Below are 27168 nucleotides of genomic sequence, written 5' to 3' on the forward strand. Positions count from 1 at the left end.
TTCTTCTTCTTGCGTATGGCGTGCACAACCTAAAGTTGTACGACGACCTGTTCTATTTGATCTTATTTGATTGTGCACGCCGGGTTGATTGCATTCGTCGAAACAGTGCGGACCACGTGAAGGTTGCAATCTCCCACCCCAGAGTATTCCTTTAAAAATAGTCCATTATATGATAATGAATCTGTGATTGTTAAATGGTGCACTCTATAACCTTATGCAAAGTCTTTTATTAAATTCACAAATTCATCATTTTGCTGATCTCCCAAACCCCAATTCAATCCTTCAAGACATCAATACAATACAATAATACCTTATTAGCCAAGTATGTTTTGCAACATACGAGGAATTTCATTTGCCAAGTCAGTCATACAAATAAAAAGCACCAGAACACACAAAATACATTTTAACATATACATCCACCACAGTGACTCCTCCACATTCCTCACTGTGATGGAAGGGGGAAAAAATCGTTTAATCTCTTCCCTTCTTTGTTCGCCCGCGGTCGGGGGCCTCGAGCCTTCCGTTGACGGGACGATCTTGACTGCCGTAGCTGGCGGTCGGGCCCGCCACGTCGGGTCGATCAAGCTCCTGCATCGGGGTAGTCTCAGCTGCCCCGCGCTGGCGATCGGATCCCAGGTCGCGGCTTGTCGAACCTTCTGTGTCATTGGAGCTCCCGACATCTACGGTCTCTACCCGCGACTGCAAGCTCTCAATGGTAAAGTCCGCAGGCCACGGTTGGAGCGTTGATCCCAGGATAGTTATAGAAGAGGCAGATCATTCAGCACAATTCATCAATTGACAAAGATACTGAAGATCACTTACTCACTTGCTTCATCTCTATCTGAAAATTTGTTCCACATCACAGATTCAGGGACAGTTTCTTCCTGGCTCTTACCAAGCAATTGAAACATCCTACCACAACCAGAGAAGAAAGGTTTCGGCCCGAAACTTTGCCTATTTCCTTCGCTCCATAGATGCTGCCTCACCCGCTGAGTTTCTCCAGCACTTTTGTCTACAACCAGAGAGCAGTGCTGTACTACTATCTACCTCTTTGGTGACCCTCGGACTATCCTTGATCGGACTCTGCTGGCTTTACCTTGCACTAAACGTTATTCCCTTATCATGTATCCATACATGAATTCTCCGTGGATTGTCACCTTGTGGTGGTGGAGAAGCTTGTGTGGACCTGAGATCCTGAGAGCGATGCCGCCTGGAGCGATGCTCCTGGTAGGGTTATCCAAGGCGGTAAGGTCGAGGGGGAGGTCTCTGACAAAGAGCAATCCAACTAAGACCTCAACGGTGGAACAGGCGGAGGACGATGGCTGACCTTAGTGGAGCGTCACAACAGTTGGGAAGGCGGATGGAGGCTGCAGCAGAAAAGGGTCTCCGGTCGTCTTGGACTCCATGCCACTGGATCCTGACCTAGATCTGTCAAGGACCGTGGGGTGGCTGCCTGTGCACCAGTCTCCCCACGTTAAACACAGTCGCGCACAGGCGTCGTACATATAGCACCCTGGAGGGGTGAAGGAAAACCTCCACTGCCTTGTGGCTATTACCTTATTCAGGAAAGGTGAAGACTGCATCCGGCGGTCAACGGGTAGGAAGGTGAACCCAGCACAGTGTGGTGGAGCACAATTAGGGCGCAATGTTCACATAGAACACTGGTTTCCATCCACTGCATCCTGACCTATCGCCAGCCGTCTTGACTATGTCTTGCCGCTGGATCCAGATAGGCCGGGACGAGAGAGTGAGGCTGACGATTTGCGCAACTTTCCCTCGCGTTAATCCAAGTCAAGCTCAAGTCATGACTTCAGGACCTGTACCGCCCAACTGGGCGAAGCAAGATCACCATAGGAGGGCGTGCAGCTGAGAAGAAGCGCACTGCAGAAGCTCAGAGGAAATGCGCCGCGCGCAAGGCTCGAGCCACTTCAACTTCTACTGCAGCACCCACCCAACTGGGTCCCATATGCGGGCGAGCCTTCCGGGCCCGATCGGACTCACCAGTCACCTCCGAACCCACAAACAAATACACTGTCATGATCTTCTTCGACTACGAAGGACGAACAACATCCATACGCTGTGAATGACTCGATTGTAATCATGTATTGTGTTTCTGCTAACTGGAGCACGTAACAAAAGCTTTTCACTGTTCCTATGCTGCTTTCTATCCTTGAACCAATCCTATATCCATACTAATGCATTTCCCTCGTCAATCTCCGAGGATATGATTTAATATAACAACCTTTTAGCGGGATAGTTTAACCAAATACATTTTGAAAGTCAATTGTATTGCAAGAACTACTTCCCCCCCACCCACGCCCAACCTTATTTGTGGTTCTGGTTCTATCCTAGGAAAAGAGCGGCACGAGATCTAGCAAACACAATTTTGTGCCTTTGTACGACCATGTTGACATTAACTATATACTGATTTTCTGAGTGCCCTGTGAATACAAGCATGCATCCCTTAATGTGGGATTCCAACAGTAGGATTTGCATCGGGAACCCTCTGAAACTCCATGTTGGAATAATATGCATTGCAATTCCAAGAAGACTCAAGATGCTTCAAACCATCCAGAAAAGCAGAGAATGTTTGACGATAACCATGAACTCCCACCACTGCTGAAGCTGATGCCCCATCCATAAAAGGTGCTGCAGCTGATAGCCAAGGCTAATTTAACACCGATAGACAAAAAAAGCTGGAGTAACTCAGCGGGTCAGACAGCATCTCTGAAGAAAAGGAATAGGTGATGTTTTGGGTCAAGGCCCTTCCTTCTTCAGACATTTGGCTCTTGAACCCATAGCCTCATACTAACAAGATGGACGCAGAGTGAAGATGCTGAGAACACCACCAAATGCCCCCCACCATCTGACCTGGAGATACAGGGGCTCCCCCAGTTACAAATGACTTGACCTCCAGTTTAAATTCCATTTGGAATATTTTGGAGGACCAAGAAACCAAGAACCAAGAAGACCTATTAAAATAGGACTGTAAATTCTCCCATACTTAGTTCTTTTTAATATTTTAAATCATTTACCACCAACTACTCCAACTAATAATGATAAAATGTTCATGATATTTATTAATGACTGAATATATATTCTATTAGTTTAATTATGGGTTGTGGGTGATTATTAAATAAAATTACAGGCTTATAGCAAATGTGTGCAGAACAGTGCAGATGTAGAACAATAGCAGGTGTGAAGTGGGCGGCACGGTGGCGCAGCGCTAGAGCTACTACCTCACAGCGCCAGGTCCCGGGTCCCATCCTGATTACAGCTGCTGTCTGTACGGAGTTTGTGCGTTCTCCCCGTGACCCGCGTGGGTTTTCTCCGAGATTTTTTTCTTTTCCTCCCACACTCCAAAGACGTACAGGTTTGTAGGTTAATTGGCTTGGTATAATTGTAAATTGTCCGTAGTTGTGTGGCTAGTGTTACTGTGCGGGGATCGCTGGTTGGTGCAGACTTCGGGGGCTGAATGGCCTGTTTCCGCGCTGTATCTCTAAACTGAAGTAAACAAATTATTTAATTCTTAAGTCTTTTCTGCTGATTACACCGACCTTAGTATTTGACCATAAATGGCTGGGTTATTCCACACAACAGAGGATGCGGCTGCATACAGGATACTGCCAGGAAGATGATATTTTCAGTGAGAGGAAATGGTGACAGAATGTGGTTTCCTGAAATGCCTCCTGTGATTTTCATATTCAAGCAGGCTTGTGAGAAATGTTGACCACTTAGTTTCGCTTCTGCAAACCTTGTTTTTTGGTTCAGATTCATGCTTTTTCTGTGATTTCAAATTGCTTCATTAACCCAATGACTGACATAATGGTTCAGTCATTGTTGTAGTTTCAGAAATAGACAAGAACGTGCGAGCTAAGATTGGTGGGGCGGGGAGGGGAGTATGAACACAAATGGGGAGATTGCACATCAGAGTTAATGCAAGTCTTATGCTGAATAAATGGGCACTGGCTTTCATTAGAGATCTCTATTATGTTCTTTCGGTCTGTTCTAGCTTTGTGTTTTTTGCTTAATAGGTTTAATAGTACCTTAGCCAGGTTAACTCTTGCTGGGTAACTTTGTTCTACGGCTAGCTATGTGAAATCTTTACAGGAACATTTGTAGGGAGGTGTTCCGTGCAGCAGATAACATTGCACTGGAGATGGTGGAGAGGTTGGCTGGGGTAGAACGATGCAGAGGAGGCCTAGGGGCACCTGATAGAGGTCTACCAATCTGTGAGAGGCCTAGATAAGATAGATAGTAACAAACTTTCCCCATGGGCCAGAGGGAGTAAGTAGAGGAGTAAGAAGGTGAGAGAGGATCTGAGGGAGATTCTTTTTGTTACCCAGAGGATGGTTGCCATCTTGAATGTATTGCTTGTTGGCTGTGGATCAGGTGTAGGTAAATGGAGTTGGTATAAATAAGACTTGATGGTCGCCAAGGGCGTAGTGGGCCGAAGGGCTCATTTCCATGCCAGATGTCTTTCTGATTGCATGACTTGGTAACTAATAAAATCGAGTCATAGTCAAATCGAGTCAAAATACAACGTGGAAACAGGCCCTTCAGCCCAACTTGCCCACACCAGCCAAATTTACGAGTCGTCCTTAAATATAGGAGAGGTGCCGGAAGACTGGAGGGTGGCAAATGTTGTGCCTCGTTTCAAGAAGGGCTGGAGGGAAAATGCTGGGAACTATAGGCCAGTGAGCTTAACATCTGTAGTTGGAAAGTTACTGGAGAGTATTCTGAGGGATAGGTTATACAGGCTTTTGGTGCGCAAGGGCTGATTAGGGATAGTCTGCATGGTTTTGTACGTGGGAGGTCGTATCTCACAAATCTGATTGATTTTTTTGAAGACGTGACCAAAAAGGTCAAATAGGGCAGAGCTGTAGATATTGTGTAAATGGATTTCAGTAAAGGGCCTGTCCCACTTACGTGTCCTTGGCACGCAAATTACGCGACCTCGGGCATCGTATGGCCGCGCGGGGCCAGTCCCACTGAGAAGCGCGGAGCTGTATGTAGTTGTGCGCGTCATCGCGCGGGGTTCCGAAATTTTTGTAGTGAACAAAATCTTTGCGCGCCAACGGCCTGTCGCGTAACTGACGACTAAAGTGGGACAGGCCCAAGACCCTGGCGCGACGCAACGTCTCACCTTCAACAGCAGCAGAAGCAGGCAAACGATCGTCGAACTCGGCCTGGGCCTCACGGCCGTTGTGGTCCGGATCCGCCCCCACTTCTACTCCCAGAGCGGAGCCAAGAAAATTGAAGATAGACACAAAATGCAGGAGTAACTCAGCGGGACCGGCAGCATCTCTGGAGAGAAGCAATGGGTGACGTTTCGGGTCAAGACCCTTCTTTTCAGACTGAAGAAGAGTCTCGACACGAAACGTCACCCATTGCTTCTCTCCAGAGATGCTGCCGGTCCCACTGAGTTACTCCAGCTTTGTGTCCATCTTCAAATGACGTAACGCGCTCCAGATGGCTATGCGTACGCATTTAATCGCGCCCGACCTTCGCGGGACTGTCGCGGCGCAACGCGAGCATGAGGTTGCGTAATTTGACTGCCAAGGACACGTAAGTGGGACAGGCCCTTTAGTCAATCAACAAGGTTCCACATGGTAGGCTGCTCTGGAAGGTTAGATCGCTTGGGATCCAAGAAGAGATAGCTGAATAGATAGTAAATTGGCTTCATGGAAGGAAGCAGAGGGTGATGGTGGAAGGTTGCTTGGTTCTTGGTTTCTTGGTCCTCCAAAATATTCCAAATGGAATTTAAACTGGAGGTGGTTCTCGGACTGGAGGCCTGTCTAGTGATGTGCCTCAGGGTTCGGTGCTGGGCCCATTACTGTTTGTCATCTACATCAATGATTTGGATGAGAACATACAGGGCAAGATTAGCAAGTTTGCTGATGATACAAAAGTGAGTGGTTTTGCAGACAGTGATGATTGCTGTGAAAGATTGCAGCAGGACCTATTTCCCCAGTCTCACCTGCCTGAGTTTGGTCCACATCCCTCCAAACCTGTCCTATCCTTGCACCCGTCTAACTGTTTCTTAAACGTTGCGATAGTCCCAGCCTCTGGCAGCTCGTTCCACACACCCACACTCTTCCTATTAAATCTTTTCCCCTTCACCTTCAACCTATGTCCTCTGGTCCTCAATTCAGAGGATTCCTCGATTCAAAATGTGAAAAGTCTGACTATAACTGTTCTTGCTTTTATACGACTGAAAACTATTCAGCACCTGACTGGAAACAGAGGCATTTACTTAGTTCTGCAGTGTGGTTAGTGCATGAGAAGGATATTAAAACAACCTGGTACTTTCCCCCACTTTCAGTGCCTGACGTTACTTCTCCCCTTCGCTTTCAGCATTCAGAGGGGAGAATTCCCTCCAGAACTCTGGTTCAATCCTCCACCTCTCTGGAGAGAAGGAATGGGTGATGTTTCGGGTCAACACCCTTCTTCAGACATCTCATACCCCACAAGGCTATACCACATGTCTCCTTTAGCTAGACCAGTGTCTCAATATTCCTAAGATAGACACAAAATGATGGAGTATCTCAGCGGATCATACAGCATCTCTGGAGAGAAGGAATGGGTGCCGTTTCGGGTCGAGACTCTCTTCAGAGATGCTATCTGACCCTCTGAGTTACTCCAGCTTTTTGTTTCTATCGTCTGTTTAAACCAGCATCTGCAGTTCCTTTCCACACGTCTCAGTATTCCTCTTTGGTCAGGGTTCCTTCATCCTGACAGCCTCTTTCACTCTCAGGAATATACTGGTCTGAGCTCTCCCTGTTTATTTTTTCAAAACCCTCTCACTTGCCTTATATTCTTTTACCAGCAAATAGACTCACCCAATCAACCTTTGCACGTTACTATTAAATGCCTTCAAAATTTGTCTTTAAGGTTTTAATTTGTCCATAGCTAATTAAAAACTAATAGAAATGTGGTCATTTGTCGCAAAATGTTTCTCCACTGATACGTCAGGTCCAGGGTACACAAAAAAGCTGGAGAAACTCAGCGGGTGCAGCAGCATCTATGGAGCGGAGGAAATAGGCAACGTTTCGGGCCGAAACTCTTCTTCAGATCCAGCATTTTGTCAGGTCCAGCATTGCCCCTTTCCAGCAGAGCTATGTATACATTGTTTGAGAAAACATTCCTGAACGCATTTAACTAATTCTATCCTAATCAAGGCCTTGCATTATGGCAGCATTTTCTATTTCTGTTTTAGGTCTCGACCCTTCTTCAGACCCAGTCTGAAGAATGAAACATCACCTCTAACTTTTCTCCAGAGATGCTGTCTGATCTGCTGAGTTACTCCAGCTTTTTCTGTCCATCTACGGTTTAAACCAGCATCTGCAGTTCCTTCCGACACATCCAGGAGCCAGATGTCCACCTTGGGCTATATTTCCCCCCTTTCCCAGTCAACACCAAGCCAACTTGTAACAGACTCCTGTAAATAAACACCATGAGCCCAGCCCCATGAAGCTGAATGATTTCTGTAACTTACAAGACATAATCACGTCCAAGAACTAAATGATCCTGACTGGGTGATTCGTAGCCACTGCATCAGAATTGCATGGTTTACATGAAAGTCAATGATTGTTCGCGTGTACAGCAATTATCTTTGAGGTAAAGTGTTTCCAGTGGTTCTATGAGTTAACAGTTTGTACATAGGGACAACACCCCTGAGCGCTTCCTCTGGACATGGAGTTCTTTACTTGCAGACTTGTTTCCTAAGTATGCCCAGCTGCTATAACAAAAGAGGGAATTGAATGTCTAAGAGTACTTACCGGTAGTTTTTTCCTTCCTGCTGCTGTTCACCAACAGAGATTTGAATGAGTTGCCTTGGTTGGCCACTGATTGAGCCAGATTGATTAAATGATTTTTTAAGATCCCATGTGCTTCCTCTGCGGAAATTGCCACGAAGAGTTTGCCCTTGCTCCTCGCCTTGTCATGTATTGTTCTACACAAAGGCAGAATATTTTATCTCTACGATTTTGCAGTTCACCCCCTCTGTGGTTCCTAATCTTGGATTAGATCAACAGTGCAGGAGCTTTGTCCACTATATCCGTATTTTTGTGTTGATCACGTAAGGGCTTGGTGCTAAGTACACAGTTCTTGATACTTGAACGCATTTAGCTAACGTATTATACATGGCGTGCAAAATCTTCCACACTCTTCACTTCTTGCATTTGCTTGACCCACGTATTAATCTCACTGAAAATCTATTCTATAATGTAATTAGAAATGAAATGCCACATTTAGGAGTAAACGGTGTAACATTCTGGGAACAACCAGTATTAAGGTTGCTCGAATTGTTGACGGTTTCTCTTTCCATAAATGACTGTTTAACTGGCAGAGCTCTTCCTGCACTTCTGTTTTCGTTTTGGGGGAGTTTCATGTTCTGCAAGTAACTTCTAGTGCTTGGTATTTTTGACAGATTACATTACATTTTTATGATTACATTTTGAGCATGCAGAGGACCTTGTTCCATATTTGTTACTGCCCTTCAGCTCTTGTCGATAGCCTTAAAATTGTCTTTGTTGCGATGAACAGCAACCATTATTATTGTGGCTTAAATAACCCCTTTGTTTCTGAAGCAATGCATTTTTTGTGATATTGTCATTGTTGCATCGTGACCAAACATAGCAGTCTATTTGTGCAGAACAATGTATCACAGGATGTAATGAGTTGAGTGTTGAATGAAGGCCAGTTGCTCTTGTGCTCTTTTTTAATATAAATCCATGGAAACGTTTGAATCTAGCTGAATGTGTAAATAGCCCGTGCCCCTCGGTTAGACAATGCAGTTATAGGATGTTTTACACCTATTTGAGCTGCAGATGGGGAGCCTGGTTTAAGGTCTTCTGTACAATTGAAATTTTAACAGCATTCCCTGATTTGTGTATTGAAGTCTCCAGAGTTGTTTATGACCCCACAACCATATGACCACATTAAAGTTACCGCTGTGAAAACAAGTGTGATGATTCTATGCAAACGGTAGAATAGAGAAATGCCTGAGAATATATATCCACCCCACCCCCCTGCATCCCAACATCACCATTACACTCCTACAAAACGCTGCCTTTTCTGTGCATTTATCTCTTGTAACATATCAACATGAGATCATTTTGATATTCTCAAACTTTTTTATAGTTGTGCCAATATGTTTGGATGGCGACTTACTGTATCTGCGCTGTTACAAGAGTGGACTCTTATATATCAGCGAGACCAAGCGCAGGCTCGACAATCGTTTCACTGCTAAACACTTTAACTCCCCACCCATTCCCACGCTGACCTTTCTGTCCTGGGCCTCCTCCACTGTCAGTCAGGTCCAACACAAATTGGAGGACCAGCACCTCATATTTTGCTTGAGCAGCTTACAACCCAGCAGTATGAATATCGACTTTTCCAACTTCATAACCCTCGCTTTCCCTTTCTCTCCATCCCTCCCCCATCATAATTCTCTGACCAGTCTGACTATCATATCATATATCATATCATTCATATCATATCTATCTATAATTTAAAAGTGTGTGTGTATGTGTGTGTGCCATTTTGCCTTTGAAACGTATCTCCTCGAAAACCAGATGTCAAAACGAGGAAATGTTTACATATTTCAGTAGAGATTTTCCTTATGATTTTAGAAATCCTTTGTAAATTTGGTTAATTATTTTCCCGACTTTTTTAATTAAAATTGTTGACCAATCTGACATTTTTTTCAAATCTGACCGCTGCCCAGCTGTTGACGTTACAATAACGGTGACATTTTTACATCTTCTGGTAGAAATTTACCTTATGGTTTCAAAAATCCACTCCTCTGTAAATTTGGTTAATTATTTCACGAGTTATTTACCTAATGATTTCAAAAATCCACTCCTCTGTAAATTTGGTTAATTATTTCACGAGTTATTTATCACCAAACAGACATTTAAAAAAATATATAACCGCTGCCCAGCTGCTGACCTCACAATGCCTTTGCTCGTGGCCCCGCGAAAGTTCTGCAGATTCCGAGGTCACCGGCGCACACTCGCTGAAGAGCTTTCTCCTCGTGGCCGGCGCAGTTTGTGAAGCCACGCCCCCTCCCTCCAGCTGCTTAGCCCTCCGGATTTCAAGAGAGTCGGGCCCTGTTCTCTCTCCCCGCTTTTCGCAGCCCACCAGAGGTCATTGGAGGTCACCGGCTTGCTTTTGAAGAACTCGCTCGCAAGACCTTTGAAAAGAACCACGCTGTCTTGCAGCGAGGGAGCGAGTGATTATTGCGTTCAAGACCCAGCCCTAACCTCTGACAACGCGCCCCCCCCACCCCACAAATTCTTCCCCTTCTCCCCCCCGCTCCCTCTCTGCCCCCTCATACTCCCTCTCCCCCCTCCTCCCCCTTCCTCTCCCCCACACCCCCCTCTCCACCCACTCCCCCTCCCTCCCCACTCTTCCCCCTTCCTCCCCACTCTTCCCCCTCCCTCCCCACTCTTCCCCCTCCCTTCCCCTAACCCTCTCCCCCTCCCTACCTCTACCCCTCTCCACCTCCCTCCCCCCTACCCCTCCCTCCCCCTACCCCTCTCCCCTACCCCTCTCCCCCTCCCTCCCCACTTTCCCCCCTTTCTACCCCCTCTCAATCCTCCCCTCCCTCCCCCCTCCTCCTCCCTTCCCATCCCCCCTCCCCCAGCCCTCCCTTCCCCTACCATTCCCTTCCCCTACCCCTCCCTTCCCCTACCCCTCCCTTCCCCTACCCCTCTCTCCCCCTCCTCTCTCCCCCTCCTCTCTCCCCCTCCTCTCTCCCCCTCCTCTCTCCCCCTCCTCTCTCCCCTCCTCTCTCCCCCCTCCCCTCTCCCCTCCTCTCTCCCCTCTCCTCCCTCCCCTCTCCTCCCTCCCCTCTCCCCTCACACTTCTCTCTCGCCCCTCTCCCCTCACACTCCCCTCCCCTCCCTCCCCCTCTGCCCATCTCCCCCACTCTCACCCCCCCGATGTGTCTGTGACGCCTCAGGCCCCCTCCACCCCTCCTCCCTCTCTAGCCGCGCCTGTGCAGTTGGGGGTTATGCTTGAGTGGATGGGGCAGGGGATGGGGTAAAAGGAGCGAATTAATAATATAAATATAATATCAAGTGGGGGGGGGTTAGTGTGTGTATGTGTGGGGGGGGTGGTTGGTGTGTGTGCATGATGCCGAATGCCGCCCCACCCCCACTCAAACCCGACGCGGTAACGGTGACATTTTTACATATTCCGGTAGAGATTTACCTCATGATTTCAAAAATCCCCTCATGTGTAAATTTGATTAATTATTTCCCGCTTTTTTTTAACTAACATTGTTCACCAATCTGACATCTTTTTAAAATCTAACTGCTGAAGCGAGCTGATGACGTCACAATGCCTTTGCTCACAATGCCAATGCCGCCCCACCCCACCCCGCTCTGGATTAAAGCAGCTGGCGAGTTACGTTTACACACCCTGCCCGACATTACAATCTGACATCCTTTTAAAATCTAACGAGCTGGAGTTATGTTAACCCCCCCCTGACTCGCGCCTCGGCTCCTTCAGCGCCCAGTCCTGCCCACAGCCCAACCGCTGAACAAGAAGTACGCTCGCGCCTGGAGTAACCCGAGGAGCACCCGAGTGATGACGTCGCAAAGAGCTCTACGACCTGGGTAGATGCAGCCTCTACCCCTTCCCCCCTCTAAATTCCTCCCTGGGGCAGAGAAAGGGAGAGAGGGGAGGGGAAGCCAGGGGGGGGGAGGGGGGTTGGAGGGGAAGGGTGGTGTGGAGAGGGAGGGGTGGTGGAAGAGGGGGAAGGAGGCGTTCCCCCTTCCCTCTCTGCCCCCCCTTCCTCTCTGCCCCCCCCCTCTCTCTGCCCCCCTTCTCTCTCTGCCCCCCTCTCTCTCTGCAAAACCCCACACCCCGCTCTCTCTGCCCCCCGTCTCTCCTCTGGCCCCCCCTTCTCTCTGGCCCCCCCCCCTCTCTGCCCCCCTTCTCTCCTCTGCCCCCCCTTCCCTCTCTGCCCCCCCTCCCCCTCTCTGCCCCCCCCTCTCTCTGCCCCCCTTCTCTCTCTGCCCCCCCTCTCACTCTGCCCCCCCTTCTCTCTCTGCCCCCCCTCTCTCTCTGCCCCCCTCCCTCTCTCTCTGCCCCCTCCCCCTCACCACACCCCCCCCCTCTCTGCCCCTCCTCCCTCTCTAGGAAGCGGTGAATATTAGGACCTATGGGTATTGCGGGTGGAGTATTGCGTTCGGAAACCAGCCCTCCCCTGTGACGCCGCGGCCACCCCCACCCCTCAATCTCTACCCCCCTCCTTCTCTCTACCCACTCCCCTCCCTCTCCACCCCTCCTCCCTCTCTAGCCTGCGCAGTTGGGGGTTATGCGTGAGTGGATAGGGTGGGGGATGGGATAAAAGGAGCGAATGAATAATGTTAATATAATATCAGGGGGGTTAGTGTGTGTTGGGGTGGTTAGTGTGTGTGTGACGCCGAAGGCCGCCCCCCCCCCCCCCCACCAAAACCACGCGTTGAGGGGACAGGACCCAACGGGGTCCCCCTTGGTCTAGTTACTCATTAAATTTTATCTTTGTTTGCTTCGATGTGACCTTCCCCATGGTAACAATGATCTATTCTACATTTTGCTTGAACTTCGACCCGTTGGATCTCGTTTTCATACCTTACCCTTCTAGATCTCTGTCTCCCTCTCCCCTGACTCTCAGTCTGAAGAGGGGTCTCAATCCGAAACATCAGCCATTCCTTCTACCCAGAGATGCTGCCTGTCCCACTGAGTTACTCCAGCATTTTGTGTCTACCTTCAGTGGAAACCAGCATCAGTTCCTTCCTTCGGGCTGTCTCCTCCCATCCCTCAGCCCTCGGGCTCCTCCTCCTCCTTTTTCCTTCCTTCTCCCCGCCACCCCCTATCAGTCTGAAGAAGGGTTTCGGCCCGAAAAGTTGCCTATTTCCTTCGCTCCATAGATGCTGCTGCACCCGCTGAGTTTCTCCAGCATTTTTGTGTACCTTCCTACACATTGTTAGGTTGTTGATATTTGAGAGGTATAGTATATTATTTCGCAAAACTCACTGTTGTAAGCAATGATCCTTTGGGCCATTCATTGGAAAGTGCACCAAAATGTCACACACGTTACCAAATGGCATCACATTAAGTAATACATTAAAATATTCTTGTAAGAGATTAATCTTACTCATTGCTATTTCCCTACCTACAGAACCACAATGCATGTCTGCTAAAGATATGAACATTCTAGCTTTTTAAAATTCACAAGAGTTTGTAAGATAAAACTGAATTACGAAAAAAATGTGGTCTCATGTGTGAGATCACACACATGACCAGTCATATTTGACCTCTGACCTTAAACAAACATTGTCAGCATAACATAAATATTTCACTTGCTAAACTTTGAAAAAAATATGAGTCATATATACCGTACAAATCAATATACTTTTTTACTTGAATTTTTGATTTTTATTCCTTTATTGTCATTCAGACCTTTCGGTCTGAACGAAATTTCGTTGCCTGCAGTCATACACAATAATAATAAATAACAAAACATACAATAAACACAAATTAACATCCACCACAGTGAGTTTACCAAGCACCTCCTCACTGTGATGGAGGCAAAAGTCTCTTCCCTCCTTGTTCTCCCTCTGCGCTGAGACGATCCAGGCCGAAGATGCAGCCCTCCAGTCCAGCGGACCTCCGTGGTGATGTCGCCGCTGCCGAAAACGGGAACGCCGTCTCCGCACCGAGTCGGCCCGCCACAGCCTCAGCTCCGAGTCGGGCCGCTGCCGAAAGCTGGAACGCCGCCTCAGCGAGTCGGGCCACCGCTGCCTCAGCTCCAAGTCCCGCCACCTCAGCTCCGAGTCCCGCTGCCTCAGCGAGTCGGGCCACCGCTGCCTCAGCTCCGAGTCCCGCTGCCTCAGCGAGTCGGGCCACCGCTGCCTCAGCTCCGAGTCCCGCTGCCTCAGCGAGTCGGGCCACCGCTGCCTCAGCTCCAAGTCCCGCTGCCTCAGCTCCGAGTCCCGCTGCCTCAGCTCCAAGTCCCGCTGCCTCAGCTCCAAGTCCCGCTGCCTCAGCTCCGAGTCCCGCTGCCTCAGCTCCGAGTCCCGCCGCCTCAGCTCCGAGTCCCGCTGCCTCAGCTCCGAGTCCCGCCGCCTCAGCTCCGAGTCCCGCCGCCTCAGCGAGTCGGGCCACCGCTGCCTCAGCTCCAAGTCCCGCTGCCTCAGCTCCGAGTCCCGCCGCCTCAGCTCCGAGTCCCGCCGCCTCAGCGAGTCGGGCCACCGCTGCCTCAGCTCCGAGTCCCGCTGCCTCAGTGAGTCGGGCCACCGCTGCCTCAGCTCCGAGTCCCGCTGCCCCAGTGAGTCGGGCCACCGCTGCCTCAGCTCCAAGTCCCGCAGCCTCAGCTCTGAGTCCCGCTGCCTCAGCGAGTCGGGCCACCGCTGCCTCAGCTCCAAGTCCCGCTGCCTCAGCTCCGAGTCCCGCTGCCTCAGCTCCAAGTCCCGCTGCCTCAGCTCCGAGTCCCGCTGCCTCAGCTCCGAGTCCCGCCGCCTCAGCTCCGAGTCCCGCTGCCTCAGCTCCGAGTCCCGCCGCCTCAGCTCCGAGTCCCGCCGCCTCAGCGAGTCGGGCCACCGCTGCCTCAGCTCCGAGTCCCGCTGCCTCAGTGAGTCGGGCCACCGCTGCCTCAGCTCCGAGTCCCACTGCCTCAGTGAGTCGGGCCACCGCTGCCTCAGCTCCGAGTCCCGCAGCCTCAGCTCCGGGCCGCTGCCGAAAGCTGGAACGCCGCATCAGCGAGTCGGGCCGCCTCAGCCCCGAAGTCAGCCAGCCTAGTCCTGGCTGGCTCTGCCTCCGGAGCCTCGAGGTCGGTCGCAGGTTGGAGACCGCCAGCTCCGCCATTAGGCCTCAGCGCAGACGGAGGCAGAGAAGGGGGATACGACAAGAAAAAGTCGCATTCCCCCGAAGGAAGAGACAAAAAAACATGTTTCCCCCCCCCCCCCCACCCCCCATAACACAACCTAATAAACTAAAATTTAGCTAAAACAAGACTAAAAAACAACAACAAAAAGTAAAAACAGACGGACTGCAGGCGAGCCGCAGCTGTTCAACAGCGCCGCCACTTCCGCCGCCACTTTCAGAATTACAAGAGATTTATTCCACAATCTTTCAGAATTTTGGTCACACTAGTGACTGAGAATGGTCCAATTGAACAAATAATTCAGTGTGTTGGAAAATGGTGATCAATGGTCTATGCCGTGATTCCCAGATGGGAAATACCTGATCTTAACTGGATTGCAAAGGTTTAATTTTGTCTTGGTCTATCCCGGGTCCTCCCTTATCTAGTTTGCTCAGGCATAGTTTCATGGATGAGGTGAGGTAATAGTGACTAATCACTTTTAAAACATGGGGGGGACACAATGAGGCCTAACATCTAAGACGGGGATCGGCAACCTACGGCCCATGGGCCTGATCCGGCCCGTAACCCGAAATCATCCGGTAAGTTTTCGCGACCTGCGAACTGCAGCCAGTCCCGGGGCATGCAGGCGACCTGGGGACTGCAGCCAGTCCCGGGGCATGCAGGCGACCTGGGGACTGCAGCCAGTCCCGGGGCATGCAGGCGACCTGGGGACTGCAGCCAATCCCGGGGCATGCAGGCGACCTGGGGACTGCAGCCAGTCCCGGGGCATGCAGGCGACCTGGGGACTGCAGCCAGTCCCGGGGCATGCAGGCGACCTGGGGACTGCAGCCAGTCCCGGGGCATGCAGGCGACCTGGGGACTGCAGCCAGTCCCGGGGCATGCAGGTGACCTGGGAACTGCAGCCAGTCCCGGGGCATGCAGGCGACCTGGGGACTGCAGCCAGTCCCGGGGCATGCAGGCGACCTGGGGACTGCAGCCAGTCCCGGGGCATGCAGGCGACCTGGGGACTGCAGCCAGTCCCGGGGCATGCAGGCGACCTGGGGACTGCAGCCAGTCCCGGGGCATGCAGGCGACCTGGGAACTGCAGCCAGTCCCGGGGCATGCAGGCAACCTGGGGACTGCAGCCAGTCCCGGGGCATGCAGGTGACCTGGGGACTGCAGCCAGTCCCGAGGCATGCAGGCGACCTGGGGACTGCAGCCAGTCCCGGGGCATGCAGGCAACCTGGGGACTGCAGCCAGTCCCGGGGCATGCAGGTGACCTGGGGACTGCAGCCAGTCCCGGGGCATGCAGGCGACCTGGGGACTGCAGCCAGTCCCGGGGCATGCAGGCGACCTGGGGACTGCAGCCAGTCCTGGGGCATGCAGGCGACCTGGGGACTGCAGCCAGACCTGCCAGCCGACTTGGGCGCTACAGCCAGTCCCGGGGCAGGCGAGCTGACCTGGTCACAAAACATGGGGGGGGGGGGGGGGATTGTCTCCCACCTCTCAAAACATGGGGGTGACAGCCCCCCCCCCCCACAGAATTTCCGTCCATGATTCGTGAGTGTTGAAATGGGCATGGAGGTTTCCTCATCAGCCATTAACACAATGAGTGAAGGATCAGAGTAAAATCTTGTTCTTACTTGCCATAGTAATGTGTGAGGAGTGCAGACATTATTAATGACAAGTTTCATAAAGGTCAAGATCATGGACAGTGATATCTAGTGTGCAGTATTTAACAAATTAATCATGGCTTTAGGGTGGTTGCCATAGCAACTCGGCAAATAGGTGTCAGTAAGGATTGATGTGGGACAGTGGGTTTGATTTTGAGGAGTATTGGATGGAGGCTAAAAATATTATGAAGAATGGCGATAAAAATATTATGAGCAACAGCACAGCTGTGGTGTGTAGGAAGGAACTGCAGATGCTGGTTTACACCGAAGATAGACCCAGAAAGCTGGAGTACCTCAGCGGGACAGGCAGCATCTCTGGAGAGAAGGAATGGGTGACGTTTTGGGTCGGATTGGAAGATGGGTCTCTACCCAAAACGACACCCATTCCAGAAATGCTGCCTGTTCCACCAAGTTACTCCAGCATTTTGTGTCTATCTTCAGCACAGCTGTGGTAATGGGAGAGGCACGGTGGAGATGACCTTTTGATTGTTAATAAATTTTGCGAAAAGCTCAATAGGGGTTTTAAATGACACTCTGAAATTGCCTAACAGAGTGTTGAAGACATGAATTTCCACTGTGGTGTGTTAGGAAGAGAAGAACTTACTGACTGGTAGTAGCAGAGTTAGTTCTCTGCTGCATACTTGTGGTACAATGTACAGTTTGTTCCAGCTACTTGATGAAGTGGTTAGATATTTTATTGAAGGAAATTAATTATAAATATTTACTACATTCCTCTACATTGGGAGACTTAACTTGGGCCCAGATGAAAACGAACCAATTTCTAGGCTTCAGTCCAATGTGTTTTTTAATGGGCTTGGGCGGTGATAGAACTGACAGGGTTTTTATTTAGCAATAGTAACAGGCAAATTGCACCGGCATCTATGACATATTGAAGAGCTAATGAATGCTGAATTCTCCTTTCCCAAATACCGCCTATCACTTCCTTCCCATAGTTATTCATATCTGGAAATAGACACCAAAAGCTGGAGTAACTCAGCGGGACAGGCAGCTTCTCTGGAGAGAAGGAATGGGTTATGTTTCGGGTCGAGACCCTTCTTCAGACTGAAGACATTTCTCAGTCTGAAAAAGGGTCTCGATGCGAAATGCCACCAATTCCTTCTCTCTAGAGATGCTGCCTGTCCCGCTGAGTTACTCTAGCATTTTGTGTCTATCTTTGGTGTAAACCAGCATCTGCAGTTCCTTCCTGCACAAAAAAAATACTAGGTTTAATACAAAAGTTAACCAAAGATATTATACATTTTTAATGGGATAATGTTTTTAATTAAAAAAAATTAGCCCCAATATACCTCCTAATTCAGAGATCCTCAATACATTTTAAAAGCAATAGGGTTCTGTCTGTACCTATTCTGTTCTTCCTTTCCTGTACCTATTCCATGAGCAAGCAGGCCTTTTCAATTCATTAGTAAGTTTCTCTTAAACTTAAATTAAGACAGTAAGATGGAGTCCTACAGCAAGGAAACAGGCCCTTCGGCCCATCTTGCCCATGCCGGCCAAGATGTGTCATGAATACTGGTCCCTCCTGCCTCCATTTAGCCCGTATCCCTCTAAACCTTTCCTTTCCGTGTACTTGTCCAAATGTCCTTTAAAAGCCTTTTCTGTTATTAACTGCTGATTAAATCACAAATGCTATCAATCAGAATCATCTGCAAAAGGCCCAATGGAAACGGCAGGGGACAGTATTAGAACAGCTTTTACAATGAATGAAGCTGGAGATGGAATGTTGCAAGCTACTTAGCAATTTCAGCAGATTATCAGTCGATAAGTAGATATTTCCCAGAGCAAGTCAGTGATTGCAATTTTATGATACACTTGTTTGAGACCTTATTAGGCACAATACCAAGACAACTGATATACAGGGATTGACTGAGTTAATACTTGGTGTGATTAAATTCTAAACACTGTTCATTCATTCTGTGAAACTATAAATGAGCTTGTATTTTCATAATCTTTTGATCAGTATTATTTAAAGCAACAATATAGAAAAGAAGAACTGCAGATACTGGTTTGTACCAAAGATAGGCACAAAGAGTGTGAAGAAGGGTCCCAACCCTGATGATCGTTTGATGGCACTGGGCCTGTACTCGTTGGATTTTAGAAGGATGAGGGAGGACCTCATTGAAACTTACTGAATAGTGAAAGGCCTGGATAGAGTGGATGTGAAGAGTATGTTTCGACTAGTGCGAGAGTGCAGGACAAGAGGTCATAGCCTCAGAATAAAAGGACGTACTTTTAGGAAGGAGATTAGGAGGTATTTCTTTAGTTAGAGGGTGGTGAATCTGGAATTCTTTGCCACAGAACGACATGAAGGCCAAGTCAATGGATAATTTTAAGGCAGAGATAGATTCTTGATTAATACGGATTTCGGGGGTTATGTGGAGAAAGCAGGAGAATGGGGTTAAGACGGAAAGACATGATTGAATGGTGGAGTAGACTTGATGGGCCGAATGGCCTAATTCTACTCCTATCATTTATGAACTTATGAAACATCTATCCTTTTTCTCCAGAGATGCTGCCTGGCCCGCTGAGTTACTCCAGCACTTTGTATCTTATTATTTAATGCAAGCCGATTTTTTTGGTAGGGAGGTGCGGCATGTGGAGTAGGCCTTGTTCAGGTTGCCATGGTCAACTGATCGTGAAACTTGGCGGTACTGGGATAGTGTTCCTGCAACTTTGCAGTCAGCAGGCTGTTGGATTTTGGTAACATGGGGTGTCCTCTAGCCTGGAATTCCTGTGGTTGGGTGCCTGGGGTTCATCAGAACTGATGAAAATTAAGCCTGGAATATGAACAGAGTTTTTGTTTTTCCAAATAATTTTGGAAAGCAACTAGGTTGAAACTGCTCACAACTGAAGAAAACCATTCAAAATGTTTGTTGACAAAATGTCAATGCAGCAACAGAACAAAAGAATGCATTACACATTCTTGTACTGAGTAATCTGACGGCAATTAATACAGCATAAACTCTGGACAAATATATCAACTCCAAACCCTGGCAGAGGCCTTTAAAGTGAATACTTAAGTCAGACATGAAGTATGAGTTACAATTCAATGGCAAAATCAAGGGCAGCACGGTGGCACAGCGGTAGAGTTGTTGCCTTATAGCCCCAGAGGCCCGGGTTCAATCCTGACTACGAGTGCTGTCTATACGGAGTTTGTACGTTCTTCCCGTCACCTGTGTGGGTTTTCCCCGAGATCTTCAGTTTCCTCCCACATCCAAAGATGTACAGGTTTGTAGGTTAATTGGCTTAGTAAATGTAAAAATTGTTCCTAGTGTGTGTAGGATAGTGTTAATATGCTGTATCTCTAAACTGAAAAACTAAACTAACTTTCCAAACTAATAGTGGCATTGTAAAGAAACACTTTGTTGTAAGTAAATGCTCAATGATTGCAATAACTTGCTGAATATCATATAAAACAAATGCAGGAGAGCTTTCAAAGGGATGTGGGCAATTGAAGTAGGGTCTCACTGGATTGCTCTTTAAAAGAACCAAGGTGGACATGAAGAAATATTTAGTTTTATAGTGTTGTACAAAATGAATTGTAAATATTTGAATGTGTGTGAATTGTGTAACAATTTTTCAGAGTGAAATAATCAGAAAGTAAATACAAATAGGATTAAATAAATTGTCTAACCAGTATTAATATGGTATTCTATCTCACAAACATAATTGTAGGTAGCAGTGGTCAAAATGAAGAACACTGAACGTGTTTATGCCATGAAAATACTCAATAAATGGGAAATGCTCAAACGTGCTGAGGTAAGAATGGCTTCATTTGTTTCACCGTATTATATTTATAGATAAGTCCCTTTGCAGATCATTTCAAACACTTGTATATTTGCATTTTTTGCCATCATGTGGTGCTTATTATGTTGCCATTGTATGATTCCAATGCAATTTACTGCATTTTTAAAGACACTGACCATTGTGCTGAAATGGTAGGAAAAATATGGCATGTTCAAACTCGATGACATGCCAGATGTGACTTAGTACGCAGGCAAATAGAACTTAAAAGCATTTTATGGAGGAGAGAGGAATTATGGGAGGAATAGATCAGGTAGATGCACAGAGTCTTTAGCCCTGAGTAGGTGAATCGAGGACCAGAGGACATAGGTTTAGGGTGAAGGGGAAAAGATTTAAAAGGAATCTGAGGGGTAACGTTTTCACACAAAAGGTGGTGGGTGTATGGAACAAGTTGCCAGGGGAGGTAGACTGAGGCAGGGGCTATCCCAATGTTTGGTAAGAAATATTGAGACAGGTACATGGATAGGACAGGTTTGGAGGGATATGGGCCAAACGCAGGCAGGTAGGACTAGTGTAGCTGGGACATGTTGGCCAGTGTGGGCGGGCTGGGCCGAAGGGCCTGTTTCCCCACTGTATCACTCTATCACTCTGAGAGAAACTTTTAAGTTGTGACAGTATGATTTCGCCTTTTTTCTTAAATGAAGTGTGATTGTTCCCTAATGGCATGTGGCAATCAGAAATAGCTTTGTCAGTAACATTGTACGGTACACATGATGAATACACCAAGTTCTTGACATGGATTCTAATTGAGAGTGCAGTGATGTAAAAAGGGGAGTGAAATATTTTATTTCATCTCATGATAAATAGGCATCTTTTGCCAACTGACATGACACTCCAATCATTAAAATGAAATATCCCTAAAATTCATATTTGATATACAATGCTTTCCCCTCTCCCATTCGTGATTTTTAGCGCACATGATTTTATTCATGGACCTGTTCCTATCTATCCCAATCATGTGTTTGTTGGAATAGCCAGAGGTCATGCCTGTCCTCTGCATAAACGTGCCTACTTATCTATGTCGAGGCTCTCCTTATTTGTGAGCTGTTACTTAGATTGGTGAGCATCACAGGACACTAGTTATTGAAGAATAGTCAAAAAGAAAACATTATTCACCGTAAATTATTACAGACTATAATAAGACTTGATATTTAAGAATAGCTGGGGAATATTTGAATTAATAGATGGATTCATTTTTGCATACTTAAATAGGTTGAGCATGGCAAAGAATACCAAATGTTTTGGAGGTATTCTGATGTGCCTTTCTCTGCCCACGGTCATGTCTTTTGTGCCTTCTCCAAATCCATGTGACTAAGAAGCCATGAGGTAGAGTTGACACTCATGGAATTGACCAGACCTGGTTGAGCAAAAGTACACAGAATAGAGATAATAACATTTGTTTAGTTTGGAGCTATAGTGCGGAAACAGGCCCGTTGGCCCACCGAGTCCGCACTGACCAGCGATCCCGGCCACTAATATCATTCCACACTTGGGACATTTTTGACATTTATACCAAGCCAATTAGCCTACAAACCTGTAGGTCATTGGCGTGAATTGAAATACTGACAAATATTTGGGGAGGTGATTAGGAATTTCATTCGCATGCTGAGTCATTACTGAGGGCAGCACAGTGGCATGGTGGTAGAGTTGCTGCCTTACGGCCCCAGAGACCCAGGTTCGATCCTGACAACGGGTGCTGTCCGTTCAAAGTTTGTATGTTCTCCACGTGGGTTTTCTCCAAGATCTTCGGTTTCCTCCCACACTCCAAAAACTTTACAGGTTTGTAGGTTAGTTGGCTTGGTATAAATGTAAATTGTTCCGCGTGTGTGGAGGATAGTGTTAATGTGCGGGAATCGCTGGTCGGTGCGGACTCAGTAGGCCCATTGAATATCTGATTTCTGATTCATCTCCCCATTTAGGACATAATCTACATCTTTATTGTTACTGCCAAAGTGCATGGCCACACACTTTGCTACACTTTCTGCCACTTCTTTGCCCAACCTGTCCAAGTCTTTCTGCAGACTCCCTGCTTCCTCTACTCTATTGCCACTCCACCTATCTTCGTAGCATCCACAAACTTGGCCACAAAGCCTTCAATTCCATAATCCAAATCATTGATATACAACATATGCAGCGGCCCCAACACCGACCCCTGCGGAACATCACTAGTCACTGGCAGCCAACCAAAAAAAGCCGCCTTTATTCCCACTCTCTGTCTTCTGCCATTCAGCCAACCTTCTATCCATGCTAGTATCTGCCCTCTAATACCATGGACTCTCATCGTGTTTAGCAAGTTATACTTAGTTTGGAGATACAGCATGGAAATGAGCCCTTCATCTCACAGAATCCACGCCGACCATTCACACTAGTTCGGGGCTATCCCACTTTTCTATCCACTCCTTATACACTCGGGGTAATTTACAGAGGCTGATTAACCTACAAACCAGAACCTCTTTGGGAAGCAGGAGGAAACCGGAGCACCTGGAGAAAACCCACGCAGTAACAGGGAGAACGTACAAACTCCATCCAGACGGCACCTGAGGTTGGGATTGAGCTCTGGTCTCTGGCACTGTAAGGCAGCAGCTCTACCAGCTGTGCCACAGTACCGCCCCTACTTGGTTAATTTGTAAACTGAATGTTCCTCTTTTTTCTTAAGTTCTTGTGTGGCAAATGGGTTTCGTGGTTATACCAGTAATCTGGTCTGAATGTCAGAGTGTAAACCCAGTCTTTGAAGTGAAATAATGCAGCTCAGTCTTGTTCATGAAGTTGTTTCTCGTATATAGACAGCTTGTTTTCAAGAAGAAAGGAACGTTCTGGTGAATGGAGACTGCCAGTGGATCACTACCTTACATTATGCCTTCCAAGATGATAACTACTTGGTAAGTCTGTTTTCACTTAATAGTTTAAATAATAAAAAGATAAGATGGATATTTATTCCAGCAAATATTCTATCTCAAATCCAGTCATTGGATTTTGCTTTTTAGTTTCTATATTTCTGGTTCAATGTGTCAATTGCCTTGTTATTAAGTGTATTTTATGTATTTTCAGTATTTAGTTATGGACTACTATGTGGGAGGAGATCTACTGACATTACTCAGCAAGTTTGAAGACAGACTGCCTGAAGAAATGTCCAAATTTTACATTGCAGAGATGGTGTTGGCTATTGACTCCATTCACAAGTTGCGTTACGTACACAGGTATATGCTTTTTTTTATATGTGTATGGTGTATTGCAAATTTACATTCTGAGATTAATAGACAATAGGTGCAGGAGGAGGTCATTCAGCCCTTCGAGCCAGCACCGCCATTCAATGTGATCATTGCTGATCACCACAATCAGTACCCCGTTCCTGCCTTCTCCCCATATCCCTTGACCGTTATCTTTAAGAACTCTATCTAACTCTCTCTTGAAAGTATCCAGAGAACCGGCCTCCACCACCCTCTGAGGCAGAGAATTCCACAGACTCACAACTCTCTGTGTGAAAAAGTATTCCCTCATCTTCTAAATGGCTTACCCCTTATTCTTGAATGGTGGCTCGTGGTTCTGGACCTCCCCCAACATCGAGAACATGTTTCCTGCCTCCAGCATGTCCAAACCCTTAATAATCTTATGTGGAACAATTTGCCTGCTTTTCCTTCAATGATCTCTGTTAGTTTTTAACCCCCCTCCCCCTTTGAAAACAACTTGGTGTGATTGTGTAAGAAGGAACTGCAAATGCTGGTTTAAACCAAAGATAGGTACAAATAGCTGGAGTAACTCAGCAGGACAAGCCACATCTCTGGAGGGAAGCATTGGGTAATGTTTTGGGTTGAGACCCTTCTTCAGACCTATTTAAACTGAAGATAGACACAGAACAGCTGTTCGTCCTTCACCTTTTTTTCAATTTTTAGTTTGTCAAAAAGTTTTGTTTTTTAGTCTTTTCATGTGGGGGATGGGGGGGAGGAAATGGGAAACCGTTTTTCCAGTCCCTACCTGGTCGAGGATGCGTCCTTCCTCCGAGCTGCATCTTCGCCCCCTCCACGCGGCCTACCATCTGGATTGGTGCGGCCATTCCTGTCGGAGACCGACCAGAGCTTCGAGCTTCAGCGGCGGCGCAGCACTGAGGTACCATCGTGGAGCGGGCGATGCCTTACCCGGGTCGCGTGTTGGAGCTCCGGAGTGCTGGGACTGCCGACTTCAACATCGTAGAGCTGTGGTCTGCGGAGCTTCCAGCCGCGGATGGCGCTGACTTTAACATCGCGGAGCCTTTGATCTTTCGCCGAGCTTGCCAGTGTTGGAACTCCGCCCAGCGCGGCCTGTGGATTTCGGGAGCCGTGGTCTCCGGTAGGAAGCGGTCGATTCGGAAACTCCAAGCCGCTGAGAGTGTTCTTCCGACGTCGGAGCACCATAATCCGGTGAGAAGGCCTGAAATATCGGGTCTCCATAGCGGCGACAGCGGAGGCCTCAATAAGCCCCGACCACGGGTGAACATAGAGGAGTGGACTGAACTTTGTTGCCTTCCCTCATAGTGGGAAACGTTGATCCCGCTGTGGGGGGATGTTTTTATGTTTAATGTTAAATTCTATAGTGTTGTGTTTATCTTATTTGTCTGCTGCATGGTAACTCAAATTTCACTGCACCAGTTGGTGTATGTGACAATAAATGTCCTTTGTCCTTTGAATGCTGGAGTAACTCAGGCAGGTCTCGAAACATCACCCATTCCTTCTCTCCAGCGATGCTGCCTGTCCCGCTGAGTTACGCCAGCTTTTTGTGTCTATCTCGGGATGTGGTTGGACATATTTCACTTGTGCTTCATTTAAGCAGTTAATATTCTCTTGTGAGCCTTGACAGTGAGTGTTGAGAAGCAGTTTAATTAAAGAACTTCATTGATTTGGATCTTGGTTTGACCTGAAGTCCACATGTACACATTTCCTGTCAGGGTAATTGGGTCATTTTTCTCTCCTGGGAAGCGGCTGTCAGTTGCATTCCCCTTTCACTGCTATGGAGATGATTAAATAAATCAGCATAGACCTGGAATGAAATGAAAGGCTTTCTAGCTGTGCCAGCTGCTGGTTGATATATTTGCTGAGCATTTGGTGTGTCCAATAATATATTTTTCTGTGTAGGAAGGAACTGCAAATGCTAGTTTAAACCGTAGACACAAAAAGCTGGAGTAACTCAGCGGGACAGGCAGCATCTCTAGAGAAAAGGCATAGGTGACTTTTCGGGTCGAGACCATTCTTCTGAGAGTTGGGGGAAAGGGAAACGAGAGATATAGACGGTGATATAGAGAGATATAGAACAGATGAATGAAAGATATGCAAAAACGTACTCCACATCATCGCCTATAACTCTCATTTCCCTTTCCCCTAACTCTCAGTCTAAAGAAGGGTCTAAACCTGAAACATCACCTATTTCATTTCTCTCTGACCGGCTGAGTTGCACCAGCTTTTTGAATATATTCTGGCTGTTGAGAACCTTCAGGATGGGGGCCAGAATTCACAAACTTTAGACCAAAATCTAGAGTTACTAAAGAACAGCTAGGGGTCAGCTGCTCGACATCGATGAGACCAAGCTTAGGCTTGGCGATCGCTTTGCCCAACACCTCCGCTCAGTTCTTTTTTTTATATTTCAAAATAGACTTTATTCGAGAAAGAATTATATACAATACATGATCCATTTTCGGAGGCTATATATACATACTATATACTGCAGTTTCCCCAAATCACAATTTTACCCCACACCCTTGCCACTCATGTGTCCCACTGGCGTGGAATTCCTTCCCTTATTTTCAGCACGTACTCCTGCAGTCTGCAGCGGGCCAGTCGGCAACATTCCCCGACGGACATCTCGCTCTGCTGGGTGGTGAACAACGCTCGGGCAGACCAAAGAGCGTCTTTCACCGAGTTGATGACCCTTCAGCAGCACTCGATGTCAGTCTCTGAATGTGTCCCTGGGAACAGTCCGTAAATCACAGAGTCCTCTGTGACCGAGCTGTTCGCAATAAACTTGTGACGGGGCACTTGCAGACCTCTCCAGACTCTCATTGCAAATCCACACTCTGCGAAGAGGTGGGCAAACGTCTCCTCTCCATAGCAGCCGTCCCGAGGGCAGCGTGCGCTGGCAGTGAGGTTCCGACGGTGCAGGAAGGATCTGACTGGGAGGACTCCCCTCACCGCCAGCCAAGCCAGGTCTTGGTGCTTGTTGGTGAGTTCTGGCGATGAGGCATTTTGCCAGACAAGCTGGGCAGTCTGCTCTGGGAACCACGTCACCGGATCCATCGAGTCCTTTCCCTGCAGTGCCTGCAGGACGTTCCATGCTGACCACTGCCCGATGGACTTGTGGTCAAAGGTGTTGGTCTGGAAGAACCTTTCCACAGACGACAGATGGTGCGGCAATGTCCAGCTGACTGGCACATTGCGTGGCATCTGTGCCAGGCCCATCCTTCGCAACACCGGGGACAGGTAGAACCTCAGCAGGTAGTGACACTTGGTGCCCACGTGCCTTGGCTCTACACTCTGCCTGATGCAGCTACACACGAAGGTGGCCATCAGGGTGAGGGCGACGTTGGGCACGCTTTTATCCCCGTTGTCTGAAGAAAGGTTTCGGCCCGAAACGTTACCTATTTCCTTCGCTCCATAGATGCTGCTGCACCCGCTGAGTTTCTCCAGCATTTTGTTGTACCCCCGTTGTCTGCTGACTTGTACATTGTGGCCCGTCGCACCCAGTCTATCCTCGACCCCCAGATGAACTGGATACCGGCCCGGGTGATCCCTGTGGCGTAGGAGGGAGGTACAGGCACCACTTGCGCCAAGTACAGCAGCCCCGAGAGCA

General features: G+C 48.0%; 1 protein-coding gene across 3 annotated transcripts in view; it reads left to right on the forward strand.

Moving 5' to 3' along the window:
• cdc42bpb (CDC42 binding protein kinase beta) overlaps positions 1-27168 on the forward strand; it is a 189323-nt gene that overhangs the window by 86892 nt on the left and 75263 nt on the right. For all 3 annotated transcript variants that reach the window (XM_033026492.1, XM_033026491.1, XM_033026490.1), the window contains exons 3-5: positions 20227-20310; positions 23139-23234; positions 23404-23552. In XM_033026492.1, the coding sequence (XP_032882383.1) occupies positions 20227-20310; positions 23139-23234; positions 23404-23552 (329 nt within the window). The remainder of the gene's footprint in view (positions 1-20226; positions 20311-23138; positions 23235-23403; positions 23553-27168) is intronic.

The sequence above is a fragment of the Amblyraja radiata genome, chromosome 9 (assembly GCF_010909765.2).
Source record: "Amblyraja radiata isolate CabotCenter1 chromosome 9, sAmbRad1.1.pri, whole genome shotgun sequence".
Classification (NCBI taxonomy): Eukaryota; Metazoa; Chordata; class Chondrichthyes; order Rajiformes; family Rajidae; genus Amblyraja; species Amblyraja radiata.